Genomic DNA, 19,549 nt, shown 5'->3' on the forward strand with positions numbered 1-19,549 from the left:
AAGTATCAGAAAAGATAAGCGATGAGAATATGGTCAAGGAAAGACTAGAGGAGAAGACAAAGGACGAAGCGTATGAAAGGCTCAAATCATCAGAGATTGGACTCAATCAGACACGTCTGGAACTACAGAGTCCAAAATCAACAGTAAAAGACATCAAGAACAGCCCTGCAAGTCTACACTCCGACCACATCAAAAAGATGGAGGAAGAACGCAGGAATTTTCAGCTCCAGTTACAGCAGAGCAACGACCACAAGACTCTGTTGCAGGCCGAGAATACGAGCTTAAAAGAAGACTTAGTGGACACAGCACAGCGAGACGACGGAAAAGGAGGCATCACGATGACAAAAGACATAGAGACAACAGATCTAAAGATAGTAAAGGAAAACCTCTGGGGAGCAATTACTGCATTGGATCAGGAGAAGAAAAGAGCCGAGCTGGAGGTCATTAGGCAGAAGACATTACGTCAAGAGGACAGAAAGACACGTAGAAAAATTAAAGACTGAGATCTGCCGTTTTGAAGTAACTCTCGAGTCCATGCAGTCAAAGGATGCAACAGAAAAAGTGCTGCAAATACCAGTGCCTTCCACAGCATCGAAGGAGAGAGGAGACTTAGAACAAGAGCTGAAGATGGCCAAGCAGAATCTTGAAAGAGCAAACGCTGACAATCAAGACCTTCGTCGGGCGCTTAAGAACTCCAACGAGGAAGTAAGTCAGCTAAAGCTTAATGTCCATCAGTTTGAAGAGCAATTACAAACATCCGGCTCTGAAACTGGAAAAGGGTCCAAGTTCGTACAAGAGCTCAAGGAAAGCCATCTTGCAATCCGGTCCGAAAACCTTCGTCTACAGAGAGAATGTCAGAAGCTCGCCTCAACTATCAAGGGTCATGAAGACACCGTAAGAGGTTTGAGGGAGGAGAGAGACAAGCTACAGAAACTGACGGAGGACTATCCTCTCCTGAAGGACAAGCATGACAGGTTGCATGCGATTGTACAGAACATGACGGAAGAGAAATCCACAGAAATCCCGAAGACACAGGTGACGGTGATGGATACAAAAATCCAAGATGCAAAAATCTCGAAGGGTGCTCCCAATGTGGGGACTTGCCTTAAATGCAGTTTAAAACAAACGCAGGGTGAAGCATCCGCATCCGAGCTGGAAAGCAATAAACTTAGACGAATGGTACAAGACCTCAAGGACCGTCACATCGAAATGCGTTCCGAGAACCTACATCTCCAGAGCAAGTGCGAGAAACTGAGTAAAGAGCTGGCCGCGGTAGTTAAGAGAAGTGGGAATAATGAGCAAGAATGCCAGAAACCAAGTCAGGACGCAGGTATCTCTGAGATGGAAAGCAATTTTGCTGCCATCAGAGAAGAAAACATCAGGCTTCAACAACAAATAGAAAAGAGTGAGAAGGAAATCAGAAACCTCACACAGGAGTCCAGAAACAGAGCTGAAGATAAGAACAAAACTGAATCAAAAGTGCAGCAATTCCAAATACAGCTGAAGGAAATGCAGACAAAGCTCGCCGAAATCAAAAGTGAAAAGCTAAATCTACAGCAGAAAATAAAAGAGAAGGAAAGCGACAATACCAAGATCACGGCGGAACTAACGAAGAGGACAGATGAAATAACAAAGTTGTCAGAACAACACAGAACCTTGGAAAGTGCGCTCAGCCAGACACGCCTTGAACTACAGCGTTCAGAGTCAAAAGTGAAAGAGGTCGACCACGAACTTGCATCCGAGCTGGCTGAAAGAGAACGTGCCATCACCAAAGTCAACCAGGAGCTCAAAGAAAATGTAAAACAGGCGGAGGAAAAATACAAGAAAAGTACAAGAATCTTGGATTCCTTTTACCAGGAGAAGTTAAACTTGGAATTAGAAGTTCAGAGGCTAAGAAATATTGAGGCAGCCCTATCTAAGACGGAGACCCAAAATTCCATGTTAAAGCAGACGATCCAGGACAGAGAAAACACCATCACCGAAGTCAAAAAGGAGATGGAAGATAATGCCAGAAGGGCCGAGGAAAAGTACGAGAAGATATCAGCCACCTTAGATAATGCGTACCAGGAAAATGCAACCTTGGAAACAAAAGTGCAAAAACTAGAAAGAACAGAAAAGCAACTTAAAGAGATGGAGACCAAGAATTACATGTTAGAGAAGACGGTGAAGGAAAGAGAAGGCACAATCACCAAACTCAAACAGGAACTGAACGAAAATGCGCAAAAGGCGGTCGAGAAGTACAAGAAGATGTCAGCCATCTCGGATAGCATTTACCGGGAGAAATTAAACTTGGAACTAGAGGTTCAGAGACTGAGGAAAATCGAGATAACTCTGAACAAGTTCAAGACCATGAATTCCAAGTTAGAGCAGACAATCAAGGAAAGAGAAAGCTTCATTACTACAGTCAAACAGGAGTTAGAAGACAATGCCAGACGAGCAGGGGAAGCTGAAGCAAGGCACAAAAGCGTAGAAGACAAGCTACATCGAAATCTAAAGTTGGTCGAGGAAATAAAGACTGAGAAAGAGAAAGACAAAACACGACTGGAACAAGCATTGGTGGCGGCAGAAATATCGATGAAGAACACTAGAGAAGAGTTCGAAAGGAAACTACAGGTGGTCGAAACAGAGCTCACTCAAGAGAAACGTGTAAAGAGTGACCTCGTCCAAAAATTGAAAGGCGTAGAAGATGCCTACAAAGAAGCCGAGAATGACAAATGTAAGTTGCAACAGGACTTAATTGAGATACAAGGAAGGGTAAGCCACTCCGCTTCAAGATTGACTGAGCAAGAAACATTGGTGAAAGGATTGAAAGACAAAATGACCGACCTCACTCAAAAGCTGAAAGAGTCAGAGAAGTTGACTCAAAAATCAGAGAATGAGAAATGTAAGTTACAACAGGACCTGAAGGAGCTACAAGGAAGGGCAAACCGTTCCGCTTCAAGATTGGCTGAGCAAGAAACATTGGTGAAAGAATTGAAAGACAAAATGACCGACATCACTCGAAAGCTGAAAGAGTCAGAGAAGTTGAAGCAAGATACAGAGAATGACAAATGTAAGTTACAACAGGAATTGGAGGAGCTACAAGGAAGGGCTAGCGGTTTCGCCTCGAGATTAGCTGAGCAAGAAATATTGGTGAAAGAATTAAAAGGCGAGAGCACCGACCTCACCCGAAAGCTGCAAGAGTCAGAAAAGTTGACACAAAATTCAGAGAATGAGAAATGTAAGTTACAACAAGAATTGGAGGAGCTACAAGGAAGGGCAAGCGGCTCTGCTTCAAGATTAGCTGAGCAAGAAATATTGGTGAAAGAATTGAAGGACGAGAGAAATGATCTTATTCAAAAGCTGAAGGATTCAGAGAAAGCCAAGCAAGATGACGAGAATGACAAGTGTAAGTTACAACAGGAAATGGAGCAGATACAAGGAAGGGCTAGCGAATTTGCCTCGAGATTAGCTGAGAATGAAATATTGGTGAAAGAATTGACAGACGAGAGGGCAGCCCTCACCCAAAAGCTGAAAGAGTCAGAAAAGTTGACACAAAATTCAGAGAATGATAAATGTAAGTTACAAGAAGAATTGGAGGAGCTACAAGGAAGGGCAAGCGGTTCTGCTTCAAGATTAGCTGAGCAAGAAATATTGGTGAAAGAATTGAAGGACGACAGAAATGATCTTATTCAAAAGCTGAAGGATTCAGAGAAAGCCAAGCAAGATGACGAGAATGACAAGTGTAAGTTGAAATCAGAATTGGAGGAGCTGCAAGACATGGTCAGCCGCTGTACTTCAGAACTGGAAAGGTTGCAGATTTTGGTTAAAGAATTGGAAGACACCAATATCTCCATTCGCACGGACAACCTCCGACTGGAAAGACAGTGTTCCGCGTATGATACTGTCAAGTCAAAATTGGAGGAGCTACAAGAAAGGGTCAGCGGATCCACTACAAGATTAGCTGAGCAAGAAATTTTTGTGAAAGAGTTGAAAGACGAGAAGAATGATCTTGTTCAAAAATTGAAGGAGGCAGAGAAGGCAAAGCAAGATGCAGAGGATGGCAAGGATAAGATCAAGTCGGAATTAGAAGAGCTGCAAGATAGGATCAGCGGGTCTGCTTCAAAGTTAGCTGAGCAAGAAATATTTGTGAAAGAGTTGAAAGACGAGAATAATGATCTTGTTAAAAAATTGAAGGAGGCAGGGAAGGCAAAGCAAGATGCAGAGGATGACAAGGATAAGATCAAGTCGGAATTAGAAGAGCTGCAAGATAGGATCAGCGGGTCTGCTTCAAGGTTAGCCGAGCAGGAAATATTGGTGAAAGAGTTGAAAGATGAGAAGAATGATCTTGTTCAAAAATTGAAGGAGTCAGAGAAGGCGAAGCAACATGTAGAGAATGACAAGATTAAGATTAAGTCGGAATTGGAAGAGCTACAAGATAGGATCAGCGGTTCTACTTCAAGGTTAGCCGAGCAGGAAATATTGGTGAAGGAGTTGAAAGACGAGAGGGATGACATGGTAGGAAAACTTAAAGAGGCGGAAAAGTCGAAGAAATATGCGGAAGATGACAGGTGTAAGTACAAGCAGAAACTAGAGAAACTGGAGGAGAGTGTCGGCATCTCTTCTTCAGAATTGGAAAAGCTGGAGATGTTGGTGAAAGAATTGAAAGATACAAACATCTCCATCCGCACTGAAAACCTCCGACTGGAAAGGCAGTGCACCAAGTACGTCAGTGAGCTGGAAGAAACAGTAAAGGCATCTGGAGACAAAGAACGCGATTTGGTAAAGAGGAACGCAGAATTGAAGAAAGAAATTGAAGATCTAAGCTGCGCAAGGGACAAGTACAACGAGCTGTGTAAGACGGTGAAGGAGAAAGACAGCATGGAAGATAAATACCAAGAAGCAAAAGCACAGCTGATAGGGATGGAGACAAAAGAGAAGGACATAAAAGCGCAGAATCTCAAGTTGGAAGAAAAGATTAGTGAAATAGAAAGTCAAAACCTGACGTTAGAGGCAAAGATCAGTGAAAAAGAGAGGGAAATAAAGAAGCTTCGAGAGGAGCTAAAAGAAATGACTATAAGATGCGACGATATGGAAGAGCAACTCAGGCGAAGAGCATGGGAAGTGGACTATGCGAAAACCGTAAACGACGTCAAAAAGGAGCAACAAGAAATAATGGAAAAAAGGCTTGCCGAAGGCGAAAGCGCCAGGGAAGAGCATATTACCAAGCTTCAAGACAAAGTGGACAGCTTGCAAATATCCATGACTGAAAAGATGGGAGAAGTCAGCGACCTCATAGAGAAACTTGCGGATGCGGAGACTGAAAAAGTGCTAGCGGAAACTAAAAGACGCCAAGTCGTGCAAAGTCTACAAGAAACTCAGCTGAGACTGGCACAAGCAGAGGAGGAACTGGCTGGCGTTAGTAGGGAAAAGCGCAATCTATCCCGACAGATGAAGTACCTGGAAAGCACCAAGGATTATGCGGAGAGAAAAGCGAAAAAGTTCAAATTACAGGTCGCAAAAATGCAGCAAGATAGCTACGAGTCGGAAAGGGAAAAAGAGGAGCTCAGGGACACTGTGTCAGAGAAGATATGGCAGCTAACATTGATGCTGGACGAGAAAGAGAGGATCGAGGACACAGTGCTGAAAGCAAAGCAAGAACTGTCAGCTCTTATTAAGATGGGAACCCAAACTAAAAAAGTTGATGCAGCAAAACAAGACGATGATGAGGGAAACGAGAAGAATGAAGAAGCACAATGCCCAGCACAGAACTCCTGAAGTCAGAAGCTCTCCAGATTTTCAGAGGACTAACTCCATCGCTAAGTGCTACTTCTGTACTTTTCCTGAATATAATATAGAGTATCTGGCAAAATGACATTTTAAGAGGCACGTAGGTACCAACAACGAAGACTCAATATCCATCAAAAGACTTCTAAGCATGAAGTCAGCTCAGACTAGGTCATAGAGACACTTGAAGTATTCTTAATATGCACAAATACAAGTAAAGATTTCATTTGGTGTGGTGGTTCCGATATTTGGTGAGTATAATGATGATTGCTAATAGTTTAATGCCTATACTTAGTATAGTGTTTAACTAATGGATTTGTATTTCACTTAACACTTAAGCGATTGTAACGTTTTATGGTTTAGTTCTCAGGACACAGGATTTCAACATAATAGATCTAACATGCTGTACAATTACCAATAATTGGCATGTAACTTACTGTTGTAAGGTGTGAAGATCCACGATTACGTGGCAAAATTTCATGTCAACATTCAAGCTTCTAATTATGTTTATGAACAGCAGTCGAAACATTTCACATCCTTTCCCCAATTAAACACTGTTGGATGACGTTTTACAAACAAAATAGATTCATCTAGGGCAAATTTTTCATGAGCTGACACAGACGCTGTAGAATTGAAGGGTTGTTATGTACAGTTTCAATAAGAGTAATGATTAGCAATGCAATTGTTAAGATAGCTAAAGGGATGAAGCTTTGTTAGAATAGGTAAATGCATTGGTATACGTATTGGTTACTTTTTGACCCTTTTTGTAGGTTATGTGTCGGTTTGGTCGAATGGTGTGTGAGGGATGTATTTGACCCTGTGTTTATTTCCCTTTGAACATTCGGTGACGTTATAATCACATCCATGAATTTACTTGTTTTTTTCCGATGGATTTTTCTAAGTTTGGGCACAAGGCAAGTTATCGTAACAATCCGTATTGTCTCTATCTCTCTGTCATGTTTGACACATTCTGTCGTTTGTGGTTGTGGTTGAAAATATAGTTATACAAAGCCATCTTATATCTTGTGTACTATTTTGTTGATGATTTTTAGTCTAATATTTTCACTAACTTACATTAGCTCCACCTTAGTTGAATTAGCACTGGGGGATAATGAAAGTTTACCCCAACACCCGTATAGCTTAGTCGGGAAAAATATGCAAGGTAGTATGTGGGTAATTGGAGAGAGGACCAGTTTTTCTAGAAGGTATGGTGTACAGACAACGTTATGACAACTTCACAAATAAACACAAAATAGACAAGGTACAATCTTACAGTTCACCACCCAGAAGTATACCTCGTAATACGTAAGATTGCAGCATCTCAAACTTCAAATGTCACATGGGTACATATAATGTGGAATGCAGTTTCCAGAACTTGTCATAGTATTGGCATATATATTTTAACCTTTTTACAATGCCCCCTCTTACTATGCCCAATGTACAACACCCCTATTCAACCCACTTGGTGCTAGTCGCGTGCTAGGGATGGTTTATCAGCACCAAGTAATCAAGTAGAGAGGGGGAGGGGCAGTCACGTGTGACCGTACACTCTAACAAAGTTCACATCCTTGGAATACCTCACTAGTACCTCATTATTACGACATGAATACCACAGCAATAGCAGATGATTTACAATGTGTCTAACACCACCCAGTACAAGATTTCCTGCACGCATGTCGTACACAGGATGGTCATATCATGATAGCCTATCAATAATTGGATCTAACATTTAATTTTCAAATTAATAATAAGGTACTGCACACAAAGATCGGTAATCGCAGGCAAGACGCTTCAGAATTGATTTCGAAGGCTCTGCGAGGGTCAAGGCTGTGTGTGAGTCACAAAATAATTTCAAACTAATACTCTGTGTGATAAAATTAAGATGGAGGACGAAATGGCGGAAAGCTGTAGAAATAGTTGTCTTAAGAAATACAGCACTGCTTCAGGAAATGCAGCACTATTTCATCCCTTTGAGGATCATTCCTATACGTTAAGAAATATGCAGCACTATTTTATCCCACCACATACCAAACAAGTCTTATGGTTTCCTCCTGACTAACACATGATGGATGCTTTAGGCTCATGAATGATTTATCACCAGATTGGGACAATATTTGGATTCTGGGCACAGCTACAGCTCTCTTGTTTGTGTCTGTAACCGAGAAAGTCACATGAGCTAGGCTTGCGTGACCAGTGACCCTGAATGAACCTCCCTGAATCCGGTTTGGTCTGTTAGGGCCTAGCCTACCAGTAAACATGTGAAGGTGGGAGGGCGAAAGGACAGTAGTCTCCATATTAATTCCGTGTTAGAATAGTTTGTCAACTATCTTTAAAAACGAAGGCAAAGTGTGATAGATATTGTGCCCTGATAAAGTTTGAAAACTGTTCTCTTGGCATCACATCCTCCACAATTAAACACCAAAATATTGCAGTATTTAAGCAACATGTATTTCCATATGCTCCATGGTTTCTCATTTGTTCTGGTCCACTACGTGTATGAATAAGTAATATCACACGGACACACGTTGACCGGGAACGAAGAGGCCAGGCCGTGCAATGGGACATGGATACCGGTTTGAACCAGTTGAAGGCAAGACTATCTCTCCTGTACTATACGCTGTCCCCCATAATTGAGATGACTTCAATGCCTGTGTAATTATCGAGTCGTAGCCTCGAGGCATGATTCGTTACAGCATAACGGAGAAGAAAGGCGTCCGACGATAGCATACCGTGCCGCACCTTCCTTTATGTCGATATGAGTAAAATGGGACAACTGACAGGATCCATGTGAAGTTTGAGGCCGGGGGAGTTTGCAACAGAATTCGCTCAACCCTGACCATTTACCTGTTCGGTCACATTTTTGTGCGGTGAGTTTGATGCACATAGCGACTTTGCTTTGTTCACCCGGATGTGTGGCGACGCTTGGCAAGAAAATATGTTGTCTATCACCCTGCTTGCCAGGCTGATTAGCATAAAAATAGCGTGACGACGTCTCGTCCGAATATGGGCATTAGGTGGTAGAACCAGTGCATCACCCAAGCCCGTTGTCTACCTGCCGCCATTTTGTAAATCATGTATGGGACCAGGCACGACAAAGAAGTCCTTTTTGTGAGTGTGTTAGGAGTTGTCAGGGTATGATACAGTCTAACACAAGTCGCTAAAATGATCCGGGACAAGTCAGGAAGCAGACATTATCGGGTTGGGGAGTCGCAACCAACTTCTAGGACACATTCAAGGCGAGGTTCCTGGTCAAGCACCACCTCGGAGCCCGCACCGAGACTGGATCCCGACGACGATGGGGATTTCGACACGCCGACCGGGTCTCCTCGTGGCTCGCCGAGACCAAGAACGTTTGAAGGAGGTCCGCCGCTCGGGTTTGACTTCACACAGGGTCCGGGCCCAGGGATACCGCCGCCTCCCTATCCAGGAACGTCAGGTATGCCAATCACACCTTCTGCGGTTTCAAATTTGCAACGGTCATGGTCCATATCATCGCTATCTGATGCCGTTTATGAAGAGAAAATCAAGCAGCTCGAAGATCAGAACAAGGCCTTTGCTGTTTATGTAGTACGATCTAGAGAACTTGACCGAGAAAACAGGGCACTGAAAGCACATATAGATTCCTTAATGGCGTCAGGTGTAACTTCAGATGGTTCCGATGGTTCTACCGCTCAATCACCGACTACCCCGACATCACCCTTGTCTCCCACAAGCAGTGGGCCCGTAACAGAACGCCAGAGATACATGGAAGAAATGACGAAGTTAAGGAAAAGGCTTTTAGAGGTAGAGACAGAGAACAGAGAGCTAAAATCTCTTCTTAGCAAGATGAGAAAAAGTGAAGATGTATTCACCAAGACACAAGATGAGTTTCAGAAGATGTTGACTGAAAATCTGCAGCTAAAACGGGACAAGGCAAAAATAGAATTTGATCTCGAACGACAGAAAAAAGCCAGCGAGAAAGCAAAGTATCTAGAGGAAGAAAACTTGGTGCTCCAAAAGCAATCTAAAAGTAGGGAAATGGCAGATGAAGAAATGAGGCAACTACGTCAAAGAGTGGCTGACCTCTATGCAGAGAAAGAACAAGGAGAGAAAGAGAGAAAGCTTCTTGAAGATCAGTGCCTTAAATTGCAAGAGAATGCCAGAAAACAACTAGAAGGAGACGAAGCTGTACAGAGAATAGTTCAGGAGAACAGAGAGCTTAATATGCAGATCAGCAAGCTAAAGAAGTTGGAATTCAGTCTCCAAGAAACTAGGAAAAACCTTGAGAAATCAAGAGAGGAGTGTAGACAAATGAGGCAAGACAACCTTGAGAAGCGAAGACATTTGGAGTATATAGAGGCGCAGAGGTTTGAAGAAAAGCTGGAGAAGAGCCAGACAACTGTGAAAGAATACAGAGCCAAGCTCATTGACGTACAAAATGAAAAGAAGAACCTATTGGAAGAGAAAAGGTCAGCCGATCAAAAGCTTAGGGAATTGGAGTCATTAAGAGGCGAGTCAAAAGTTCACGTGCAGCAGATAGCAACACTCCAAGCTAAAACAGGTCAGATGGGTCAGATGGAGCAGGATATGAGGACCATGAAAGAGCAACTAAACGCTTTAAGTGAGGAGAGGGAGAATCTTGTGAGGGACTGCGAGCGATACAGTCACCTCATCCAGCAAGCTACAGACCAGCTAACGCAGTTGCAGGGAGAAAACAGTGAACTAAAGGCCCAAGCTGACAAAGTCCCGGGTATGGAGAGCACTTTAACAGAGATGGGTGCCAGATTAGAACAGCTGTCAGGTGCTGAAGAGGAAAATCAGGTGCTGCGAAAAACAACACAACAGCAGGGACAAGAACTGGAAAGGCTAGGGAGAGAAAGTGAGGATGAAATTGCCAAGCTGAAAGCAGGCAACGAAGAAATGATGACCTACGTCCAGCAAGCAGAACAACAGATAAATGAAAATAACGCGAAAATGAATCAAATACAAGAGGTGAACGTTCGTCTAGAAGGTCAGAACAAATCCATCAAGAAGGAAATGCACGAAGTCTTAGTAACGTCGGGACAAATAAGGCGTTCTTTGGATGAAAATAAGAAACAAAGCGTCGCTGTTTCTCAGTCTATGAAGGATGTGGAAGAGCGTCTACAGTCTGCGACGCAAGAAAGAGATTCAATGAGAGCAAAGATTTCAGAAATGGAAAACTTATTGGAGGAATCGAAGGCAAGAGAAAAAGAACTCTCAGAAACCAAAACAAAGAAAGAGGAAGAACTGGACCGTATTCAGAAAGAACATGCTGAAATGAAGGATATGGTCAGTGGACTGCAACAAGCCATGTCAGACAATGATACTGCAAACCAGGGTCTGATCAGTGCTAAGGAAAAGGGAGACGAACAACTGCAAGCTTTGATGCAGGAAAACCAAGAGTTGCAAGTTAAGATCTTCAGTCTCGAGAAAGCCCTAAAGGAAGATGCACCAGATAACGAGAAGATGAATAGTTTGATCGCCGACAAAGAGATCCTGGAACAAAAAGTTGCGGACCTGGAGAAGAAACTATCAGAGAATCTTGACAAGTTGACAATGTGCCTTGCAGAGCAGAGGGAAGCAGAGGAGAACAAGAAGAAGGCTAAGGAGTACACAGTCATGATGGTAGAGCACCAAAGTCTGCAGACAAAATATTCCGACCTCGAAAGCCTTCTTGAGGATACCAAGAACCAAAGAGACTCTTTTGCCAAAGAGAAAGATAAGATTGCAAAAGAGGGAGATGACAAGATCAACGATATTATGAAGGAACTTGACGACCTACGCAAGACAAACCAAGAAATGGAGAAAGAGATGGAACAACATGTCAAAGTTGCCAAAGAGAAAGATAAGATCGCAAATGACGGAGATGACAAGATCAAAGAAATTATGAAAGAACTGGATGCCCTGCGCAAGACAAACCAAGAAATGGAGAAGGAGGTGGAACAACACATCAAAGTTGCGAAGGAGAAAGAGAAGATTGCAAAAGATGGAGATGACAAGATCAACGAAATCATGAAAGAATTGGATGCCCTGCGCAAGACAAACCACGAAATGGCGAAGCAAATGGAACAAGTCAAAGCCAGTGAGAAGGGAAAGGCAAGTGAACACATACTTGAAACCCTGCGAAAAGAATACAACGAACTCGCAAAGGAGCTGGACAAGATCAGATATGAAAAGGAGTCGATAACCAAACAGTACAAAGAGAGGCAGACGGCCACGAGCAAGCTTACTGATGAACTGAAAGAGCAGATTGAAAAGATGAGGAAGGAAAACGATGCAGTGTGGAAGGAAAGACAAGGACTTGAAACAAAATTAAAAGAGACATCGAAGAAGCACAAAGACGAGGCTGAAAATCTGAAGAAAGAGTATCAAAAGGCGTTGACGTCACTTGACGAGTGTCGAAAAATGCTCCCCGAAAAACAGGTCACAGAACAGAAGGCTGCTGAGGCGTACAGTAGTCAGAGTAAAGATAAGGAAGAACCTGCCAGAAAGAAAGGCAAACAGGACGACATGAATAAAACATCAAGCAACAAGTCGGTGGATGCCGTGGCGAAGATGGAGTGTCAAGAAACCCAGACAGAGGGGAAACTGTCAACTATGGAGTGGAAAGAAACACAGACAGAATCAGAACGTGTGGAACAGCATACGAGCAAGGCAGAGGGGAAACTGTCAACTATGGAGTGGAAAGAAACACAGACAGAATCAGATCGCGTGGAAGAGCATAGAAACCCAGGAGAGGGAAAAACGTCAACGATGGAGTGGAAAGAAACTCAGACAGAGTCCGATCCAGTGAAGACAGACACTAGTCCAGTGCAGGAAAAAGCGGATAAAAACCAACAGACAGAAGAAACTACGAAAAAAATGACCGACTTAGCAAAAGAACTGAAAGACCTTAAAGTGGAAAATGCCAGATTGTTGGCTGAAAAGGAATACATTCTGCAACAGTTCGATATATCTCATACCAAAGAAGATGAAATCAAGCCCTATAAGGAGGCTGTAAACAGGGCAGAAGAGGAGAAAAAGCTGGTGTCGACAGAGCTAGACACACTCAAAGCACAGATCGAGGATCAAGAAGCGGCACACAAAACGCTTATCAACGAGAATCTCCAACTCAAGAAAGACCTTGGCCTTCAGACTGAGATAGCAACAAAGCATCAGCAGGACGCACTGTCTCGAAAAATAGCATATGAGGGAATGGAGATGCGCATCGTTGACATAGAGAAGATGACAGAAAAACTCAAACAAGAAAACAAAAGTCTCAAGACAGAGAAGGTCAAGTTGACCAAGGAAGCCGGGACTGCAACACCAAAGAAGGCAAGCCAGCGTATGCGGGAAGCAATAGAAACATTGGAGCAAGAAAATAAGAGTTTGGAAGAGGCAGCTAAGGAACACAAGAAAACAAAACGCGAGATGGAACAAGCGATTGACCAGTTGAAAAAGAGCAATGCCCGTCTCAAAGAAGAGCTTGAATCCCAAAAGGCAGCTCTAGACAGTTCCAAAACGTTGGCTCAGGAAAAGGAACAGAAATTGTCTGAAACAGAGAACCATTTGCAGAAAGAGAAGCAAACGGTAGAGGAACTCACAACACAGATAGAAAGTGAAAAGAAGATTGTACAGCAGCTAAATGAAGAGATGCAAATCCAAAGGAACACTGTGGCATCACTTGAGAACCAGCTAAAGGACGAAAAGACCACTAGGAAAGCACTCGAAGATAGTACAGAGAAAACAAGGAAAGAGCTTGAGGATACAAAACTGAAGATGGCGGGGCATTCAAAGGAAGCGGAGACAAAACTCCTAGAGCTTGAAAAAAAGAAAATGAGCTCCGAGAATGAGATTGATGATATGCAGAAGTTGATTGAGGACATCAGGCAGTCAAACAAAACATTGGAAGCGGAAAAGGAAGTTCTAGAAAAGGATGTGGAATCCCAGAAAGAACTGATAGAGGCCTTGGAAAAGGATCTAGGCGAGGTGCAGTCCAAGTTGACGGGTGTGAGCTCCGAACTGGACCGAGTGAAGACTGAGCTGCAGCGAACAGAAGAAGTTGGGGAGCAAATCAATCAACTCTTGACAAAAACGAACAAAGAAGGTGAAACAATGCAGAAGAAAATAAAAGACCTCAAAAACGAAGTTGAGACGTCAAAAGCGGAAAAGAAGACCTTAACAGCCGAGAGAGATCGCCTTCAAAGACAGCTGCGGAACAGTATGACGAACGTAGAAGAGGAGGCTAGCGAAATCATGCAGCTTAAAGAGAAGCTCAGTCTATCAAAAGAGGAAACAAGAGTGGCAAACATCGAGAACGAAAAGCTCAAATCTCTTGTTCGTGAGCTAAAGGACGCTCACACTAAGATGCGCACTGAAAATCTTCACTTACAGAGGGAGTGTGACACACAAAGTAAGGAGATGGAAAGGAAAGTCAAGGATTATGAAGACAAAGCCAAGGCAATGGACGAAGGTAGCAATGCATTGAAGAAACAGGTAGAAGATTTGCTTCACCTGAAACACAGCTATGACGAGAGCTGTAAAAAGATTGAGCAGATGTCATTTGAGAAGGCATCTCTTGAAGAGGATAACAATCGTCTGAATGTGCAGTTAAAGGAGAAGGAATCTCAAATCGCTGAGGCCGAGACTGGTAAAACCTCCCTCGAGAAAGTGATGAAAGAAAAGGTTGATGAAATTAACAGCATTCGGACGATCTTAGAGCAGAAGGTTAAGGAAGCAGAGAATGCAAAGTCCAACATAGAGCAGAAAGCAAAGGAAGCAGAGAATGCGATAAAAAGCATAGAGCAGAAGGTAAAGGACACAGAGAATGCGAAAAAGAACATGGAGCAGAAGGCCAAAGAAGCAGAAAATGCGAAGAACAACATCATGAAAGAGAAAGAAAACTTGAGCGAAAAAGTGAAACAGGCCGAAAAAGCAAAGGCATTTGTAGAGAAAGAGAAAGAGCAACTGCAGTTGAGAGTCAGCGATGCCGAGGTTCTCATGCAAACCAACAGGGATGCGCACGAACAGAGGTTAAGAGGAGTGGAAGAAGAGCTTTCACGAACAAAAGAAGAGATGGACACTCTTAAGAAGACTTCAGCAGAAACTAAGAAGAGCAAAGATCAAGGAGACCTTGAAATATCCCGGCTTCAGGCACGTGTAGAAGAGCTGGAAAAAGACAAGACTACAGAGTCTGGCAAAGAAAATGAACAGCTTAAGAGAGTGAAAGCTGACCTGGAAAGCAAGTCGTCCGAACTTTCTTCATTACAATGGCAAGTGAAAGAGAAGGAAAGACGTCTGAAGGATAAGGAAAACGTAGAGAAGGAGCTCACTGATGTGAAACAACAGCTCAGATCTGCGCTTCAAGACAAAGACACCAAAGATAAAGATATCACAAAACTTCAACAGACAACAGGCAACCTTGAAAAGAAACATTCAATCTTGGAAAAAGACCTGAAGGAGAATCAAAGCAAGTTAGAGGTATTGAAGACAGACAAGGACCACCTGGGGTCGAAAGTAAGGTCGCTCGAACAGGATGTACAAACCTGGAAGAAGCTGGCCGAAGACAGACAGAGGGAGAACTGGCGCATTGGAGAGGAGACATCTAAGACCATCAAACAACTCGAGAGAGTCGTTATAGAAAAGGAGAAGGCTGAATTATCAGCATCTGCGAAAGGAAACAGCGAACTGCAAGAGGTGTCTAAAAAACTAGACCAGATGACTCAAGAAGTTGAACAACTTCGACGGGAGAAGAGCCTAATAACAGAGCAAAGTATGGCAAAAGACCTGACCATCAAGTCGTTGGAGGGAGAACAGTCAATAGTGGCAGAACTGAGAACGGAAGCCAATGCACTGCGGGACGAACTGTTGAAACTGAAGGAAGACAGGGCAAAACAAGAAAACTTCGTACAGAAGCTGGAAGACGAGAACTATTCTCTGAGATCTAAGGTGGACATGGAAGAAATGACAGAAAACTCAGAGTCCGTACGTAAACTTAGGTTCCAAGTTGCGCAACTGCAGGCTGAGAATAAATCATTGCAAGGCTCCCTGAGGGCAAAGGAGGACGTCGACTGGCAAGTAAAAAAGAGAAGTAAAAGTACGGAGAAGCTGGATGAGCGCAATGTCAATGAGCGCATGAGAGAACATCGGTGGAGACAGAGTGTGGACATTGTTGAACAGATGCGAGCTCTAGAAGATGAGAATGAAGCACTAAAGTCATTAGTGGAGTCTTCGAAACTCGCCGAGGCACAGGCAAGGGCCTACATCGAGCGTATAGACATTGTGAATAGGGACATGCAGGAGAAAATGCAGATGTTGGAATCACAGAATCGTGACATGCGAGAGCAAATGTCCTTTGTCCGAAGAGAGATTGATTCGGGCGTACGCAGCAGCCCAGAAGGTGACGACGGTGGGGCAAGAAAGGACGAAGGCAATGCAACTATCCCAGAATCGGAAAAGGAAGAAATTGAGGAGAAGCTATGGCAATTGGAAGTAGAAAATAAACAGCTGAAGAAAACGCTTGCTTACCTGAGGGAAGATGTGAAGACGGCTAAAAGCCCGTCTCCAAAAATATCAGGAGAAATTGGGAGAATTCGACAGCTTGAGAGAGAAAACGCTGAGCTTCTGTCTAAGCTGGCAAAGACGGGAACCAACCCACAGCAAGAAACAGGGTCTACAGTAGAGTACCTTCAAACGGAGATCAAGCGGCTTTCTGGTGAGAGAGACGAGTGGCAAAGTTTGGCACCTGAAGTTGACCAACTCAAGCGGACCTTGGCCTACGTCAAGACAGAGAACGCCTCACTCAAGGAGAACCTTCAGAAAGTGCAAGTAAAGAACAACGAGCTTGAAAAGAGCTACCTACAACTCAGAGAAGAGAGGGAAAAACTCAAGGCAAAGTATGAAGCCACGAAGCCGAAGAAACGACGTCCTTCCGGCAGTACAGACTCGGAAGAAAAAGACGACAAAGAAGACAAGGAGGCAAAAGAGAAGGTAAGCGCAAACATCGAAATCTGTCTGTCACCATTTAACGGAGATACAGAACATACAACTAAAGTAACACATTCTAATTTATCATCTCACTCTACATCCATGCTCACATCTGCTGACAACGAGTTGAACATTTCTAACAAAGAACTTACATCATCGTGTGAGTCGTTTTACTCCATTCATTCCGTGACTAACATTGTCAACGAATCCATGCAAAAACTGTCTGTCTCCTCGTCCGCTGTGAACGGCAGTGACGTGATAAACGTGCAGACCACAGGGCCTGATCACGGGGAGCAGACAGAAGAGTGTAAGTCTGAATGTTCGTCCGTGGATGATGAGTTGATGACTGAGAAGAATGTTGGTGTCTCTCCGCACACAGGGAATGAAGCGCAGCACGTCGATGAGGGACTCCTTTGTACGCCGGCTGTTCCCGAGCTCCAAGTAGACGTGGATGCGGACTGGAAACGGGCGTACCTCCTCTGGACGGAACACCAGGCCATGAAGGTACACTCACAAGAAGTCGAAGAGGAAAACAAGACTCTAAAGTCCCAGCTGCAGAAAATGGCGAAAGACTTTGAGAACCAGCAGAAGCTGCGTAAAAGAGTAATGGAAGATGACAACATGCTAGAAGATATTGTCGAGGAGCTCCAAAAACAAATGGACGCAAACACACAACAAAAGCAGACAATCAAAGACCTGAAGCTAAAGGAAATCGATCTACAAACACGGTTAGAGAAGCTCGAAGTTCTGTACATAGATGCGTGTAATAGACTCCGCGTTAGGCCAGCACAGCAACACCACAGAGACTCCATAGTCAGGGCTTTAGAAGACCAAATAGAGGTTTTGGGGCAGAAATTAGAGAAAACCGAAATGACACTTAGAACCCTTGACCAAGAAGACCACACAAGTGATGAAGATGAAGACAAGCAAGATGGAAGTGTATACAGCTTAGACGTGTCCGGAAGGAAAAGCATCAAGGTGGATGAACACGTACAGGATCTTGAGCTAGACAAACAACTGTTACAAAACTTCCTAAGTGCCGCAGAGAAAGACCTTAAGAAAATGAGGGCTAATCTAAACCAACTCACAACAGAAAAACAGACACTTGAGAAAGCACTGCAGATGGAAAGGCAAAAGGAATCCAAAACTGACATTTGGTGTTTCATCATTTTGTGCATAGCAATTATTGCAGCCACTGTATTCGGACGACACTAATGTTTCCTGCTATAGACGAAATATAGTATTTCATATCTGCATGGTGACGGGAGAATATTATACAAAGGCAGTTGTATTTCTTTGCCTATTTTCAGTTGCTAAACATAGAACTTGTAACACCATATACATATGAAATCTGTCCATAGAAACCACTTTACAAGACCAAAGATATAATCCATTGCTGACAGCGGACACCTGTTTGTTCATTTTTTAAAGTTGTGTAGGCATCCTTCATTTCTATTTCGTTGTATTCTAGATATGTTTATGCAGATGTAACCTTTGTATGCTGTAACGTTCAACAAAGTGTGCAAAAAAATTGTGTACTAGGCTTATCATACATCAAAGGCATTGGAACACTAAGTGTTAATATAGCAATGAAGCAGTATGTAGCATACAAGTAGTGTAATGATAGGTCTTAAACATGCTTTCGTACAGCAATTAACGTAATTATATTTCAGACGGACGCAATGGCTACAGGTGATCATAGAATATCTGTGGTGGCTATATGCCCTAGTCAGAAAGATTTGAATTGCTGCTTAGCCATAATTCAAAAGCAATACAAGTTGTCTTTTGTGTAGTTAAAATACTTGTCGATGTCTTAAAATCTGTAACTAGTCGCTTTGGGTAGACAATCACAAAGTGCGCTTTATAGGGCCATACTAAATTGTGCTTCCGCTGGCTTTTAAAGATCTGAATAAACAAAATAAGCACATGTACAGTGTCCCTCTGTCTCACTAGAAAGGTCGCCTTATTCGTTCAGGACAACGAAAGACAGATACGGAAAGGGTAAAGTTGGTATAGGTCGGTGGTTGTAACATGTTGGTTTGAATGCTTGCCAAAGTAACTGGCATTCAAAGGTGCCAGTAAGGGCAGTCGGATATAATTCCCTCTCGTATTGCTGAACAGTACAGAAGATCTCCCCCTCAGATACAGATATCTAACGTCTAGAATCTGGATATCATATTCTATATTTATTTCAAACTTTACTACAGATACAGCTGGTTCGTGTGATGGACTTGCCATACACATGACTCGTAGATTACAATATTTACCATTATGGCATGTTCATCTGTTAGTATATGCAACTCAAACATGAACAAAGGAAAGTTGACACATCAAACAATCACACATACCTCTGAACCATGAGGTCAGGGAGGAAGATGGCGACAGATTCCTCTTCTCTTCTTTCTGTATAACATAGACAAATGGCAAAAAAATAACCTTGCTAAATGGAAATAACTTAATACTGTTTATGTCTTCTCAGTGACGTGTCAAAAGTTCTTGCAAGAGCAAACAACAAATATTATAAAATTATTAATCTTATTGAACATCGTGAGTAGTACACTTTTCAGTATTTTTTCGTTGATATTACACTTTTGCGTTTCAGTAATGTAGTCACGTTTCAGTTAAGTTTCAGCTATGTACTAGAATGTGGGACGGGTCAACTGTCTGGTTTTTAATTGCTCAGCATATATATTTGGGAGAAACTAGGACGCTTAGACTCAATGTTTTGACAAAGCTGTCATTCACACTGTGTATATCATGACCTGATGAAAATGGTTGATGACCCATAATGCGCATCCCATAATAGTTCGTCTCGCCA

At 42.9% G+C, this 19,549-nt stretch overlaps 1 protein-coding gene and 1 pseudogene across 1 annotated transcript; both read left to right on the forward strand.

The window, feature by feature from the left end:
* Positions 1-6: 6 nt before the first annotated feature.
* LOC109469077 lies at positions 7-6,160 on the forward strand (annotated as a pseudogene).
* Positions 6,161-8,168: 2,008 nt separating this feature from the next.
* On the forward strand, positions 8,169-17,585 carry LOC109469229 (centrosomal protein of 290 kDa-like). Its single transcript, XM_019767691.1, has 2 exons — positions 8,169-16,734; positions 17,111-17,585. Exons 1-2 carry the CDS (start codon positions 8,929-8,931, stop codon positions 17,174-17,176), a joined length of 7,872 nt encoding a protein of 2,623 aa, XP_019623250.1. The 5' UTR covers positions 8,169-8,928; the 3' UTR covers positions 17,177-17,585.
* Positions 17,586-19,549: the final 1,964 nt, after the last annotated feature.

Source organism: Branchiostoma belcheri, unplaced genomic scaffold (assembly GCF_001625305.1).
Source record: "Branchiostoma belcheri isolate BF01 breed outbred unplaced genomic scaffold, Haploidv18h27 scaffold20, whole genome shotgun sequence".
Taxonomy (NCBI): Eukaryota; Metazoa; Chordata; class Leptocardii; order Amphioxiformes; family Branchiostomatidae; genus Branchiostoma; species Branchiostoma belcheri.

Excerpts from the sequence above, each read along its gene's own strand:
- LOC109469229 (XM_019767691.1), top strand. The coding sequence starts at position 8,929 with ATGATCCGGGACAAGTCAGGAAGCAGACATTATCGGGTTGGGGAGTCG. Across the intron at positions 16,735-17,110 it reads ACAAGGAGGCAAAAGAGAAG|GGAATGAAGCGCAGCACGTC; the intron begins GTAAGCGCAAAC and ends CTCCGCACACAG.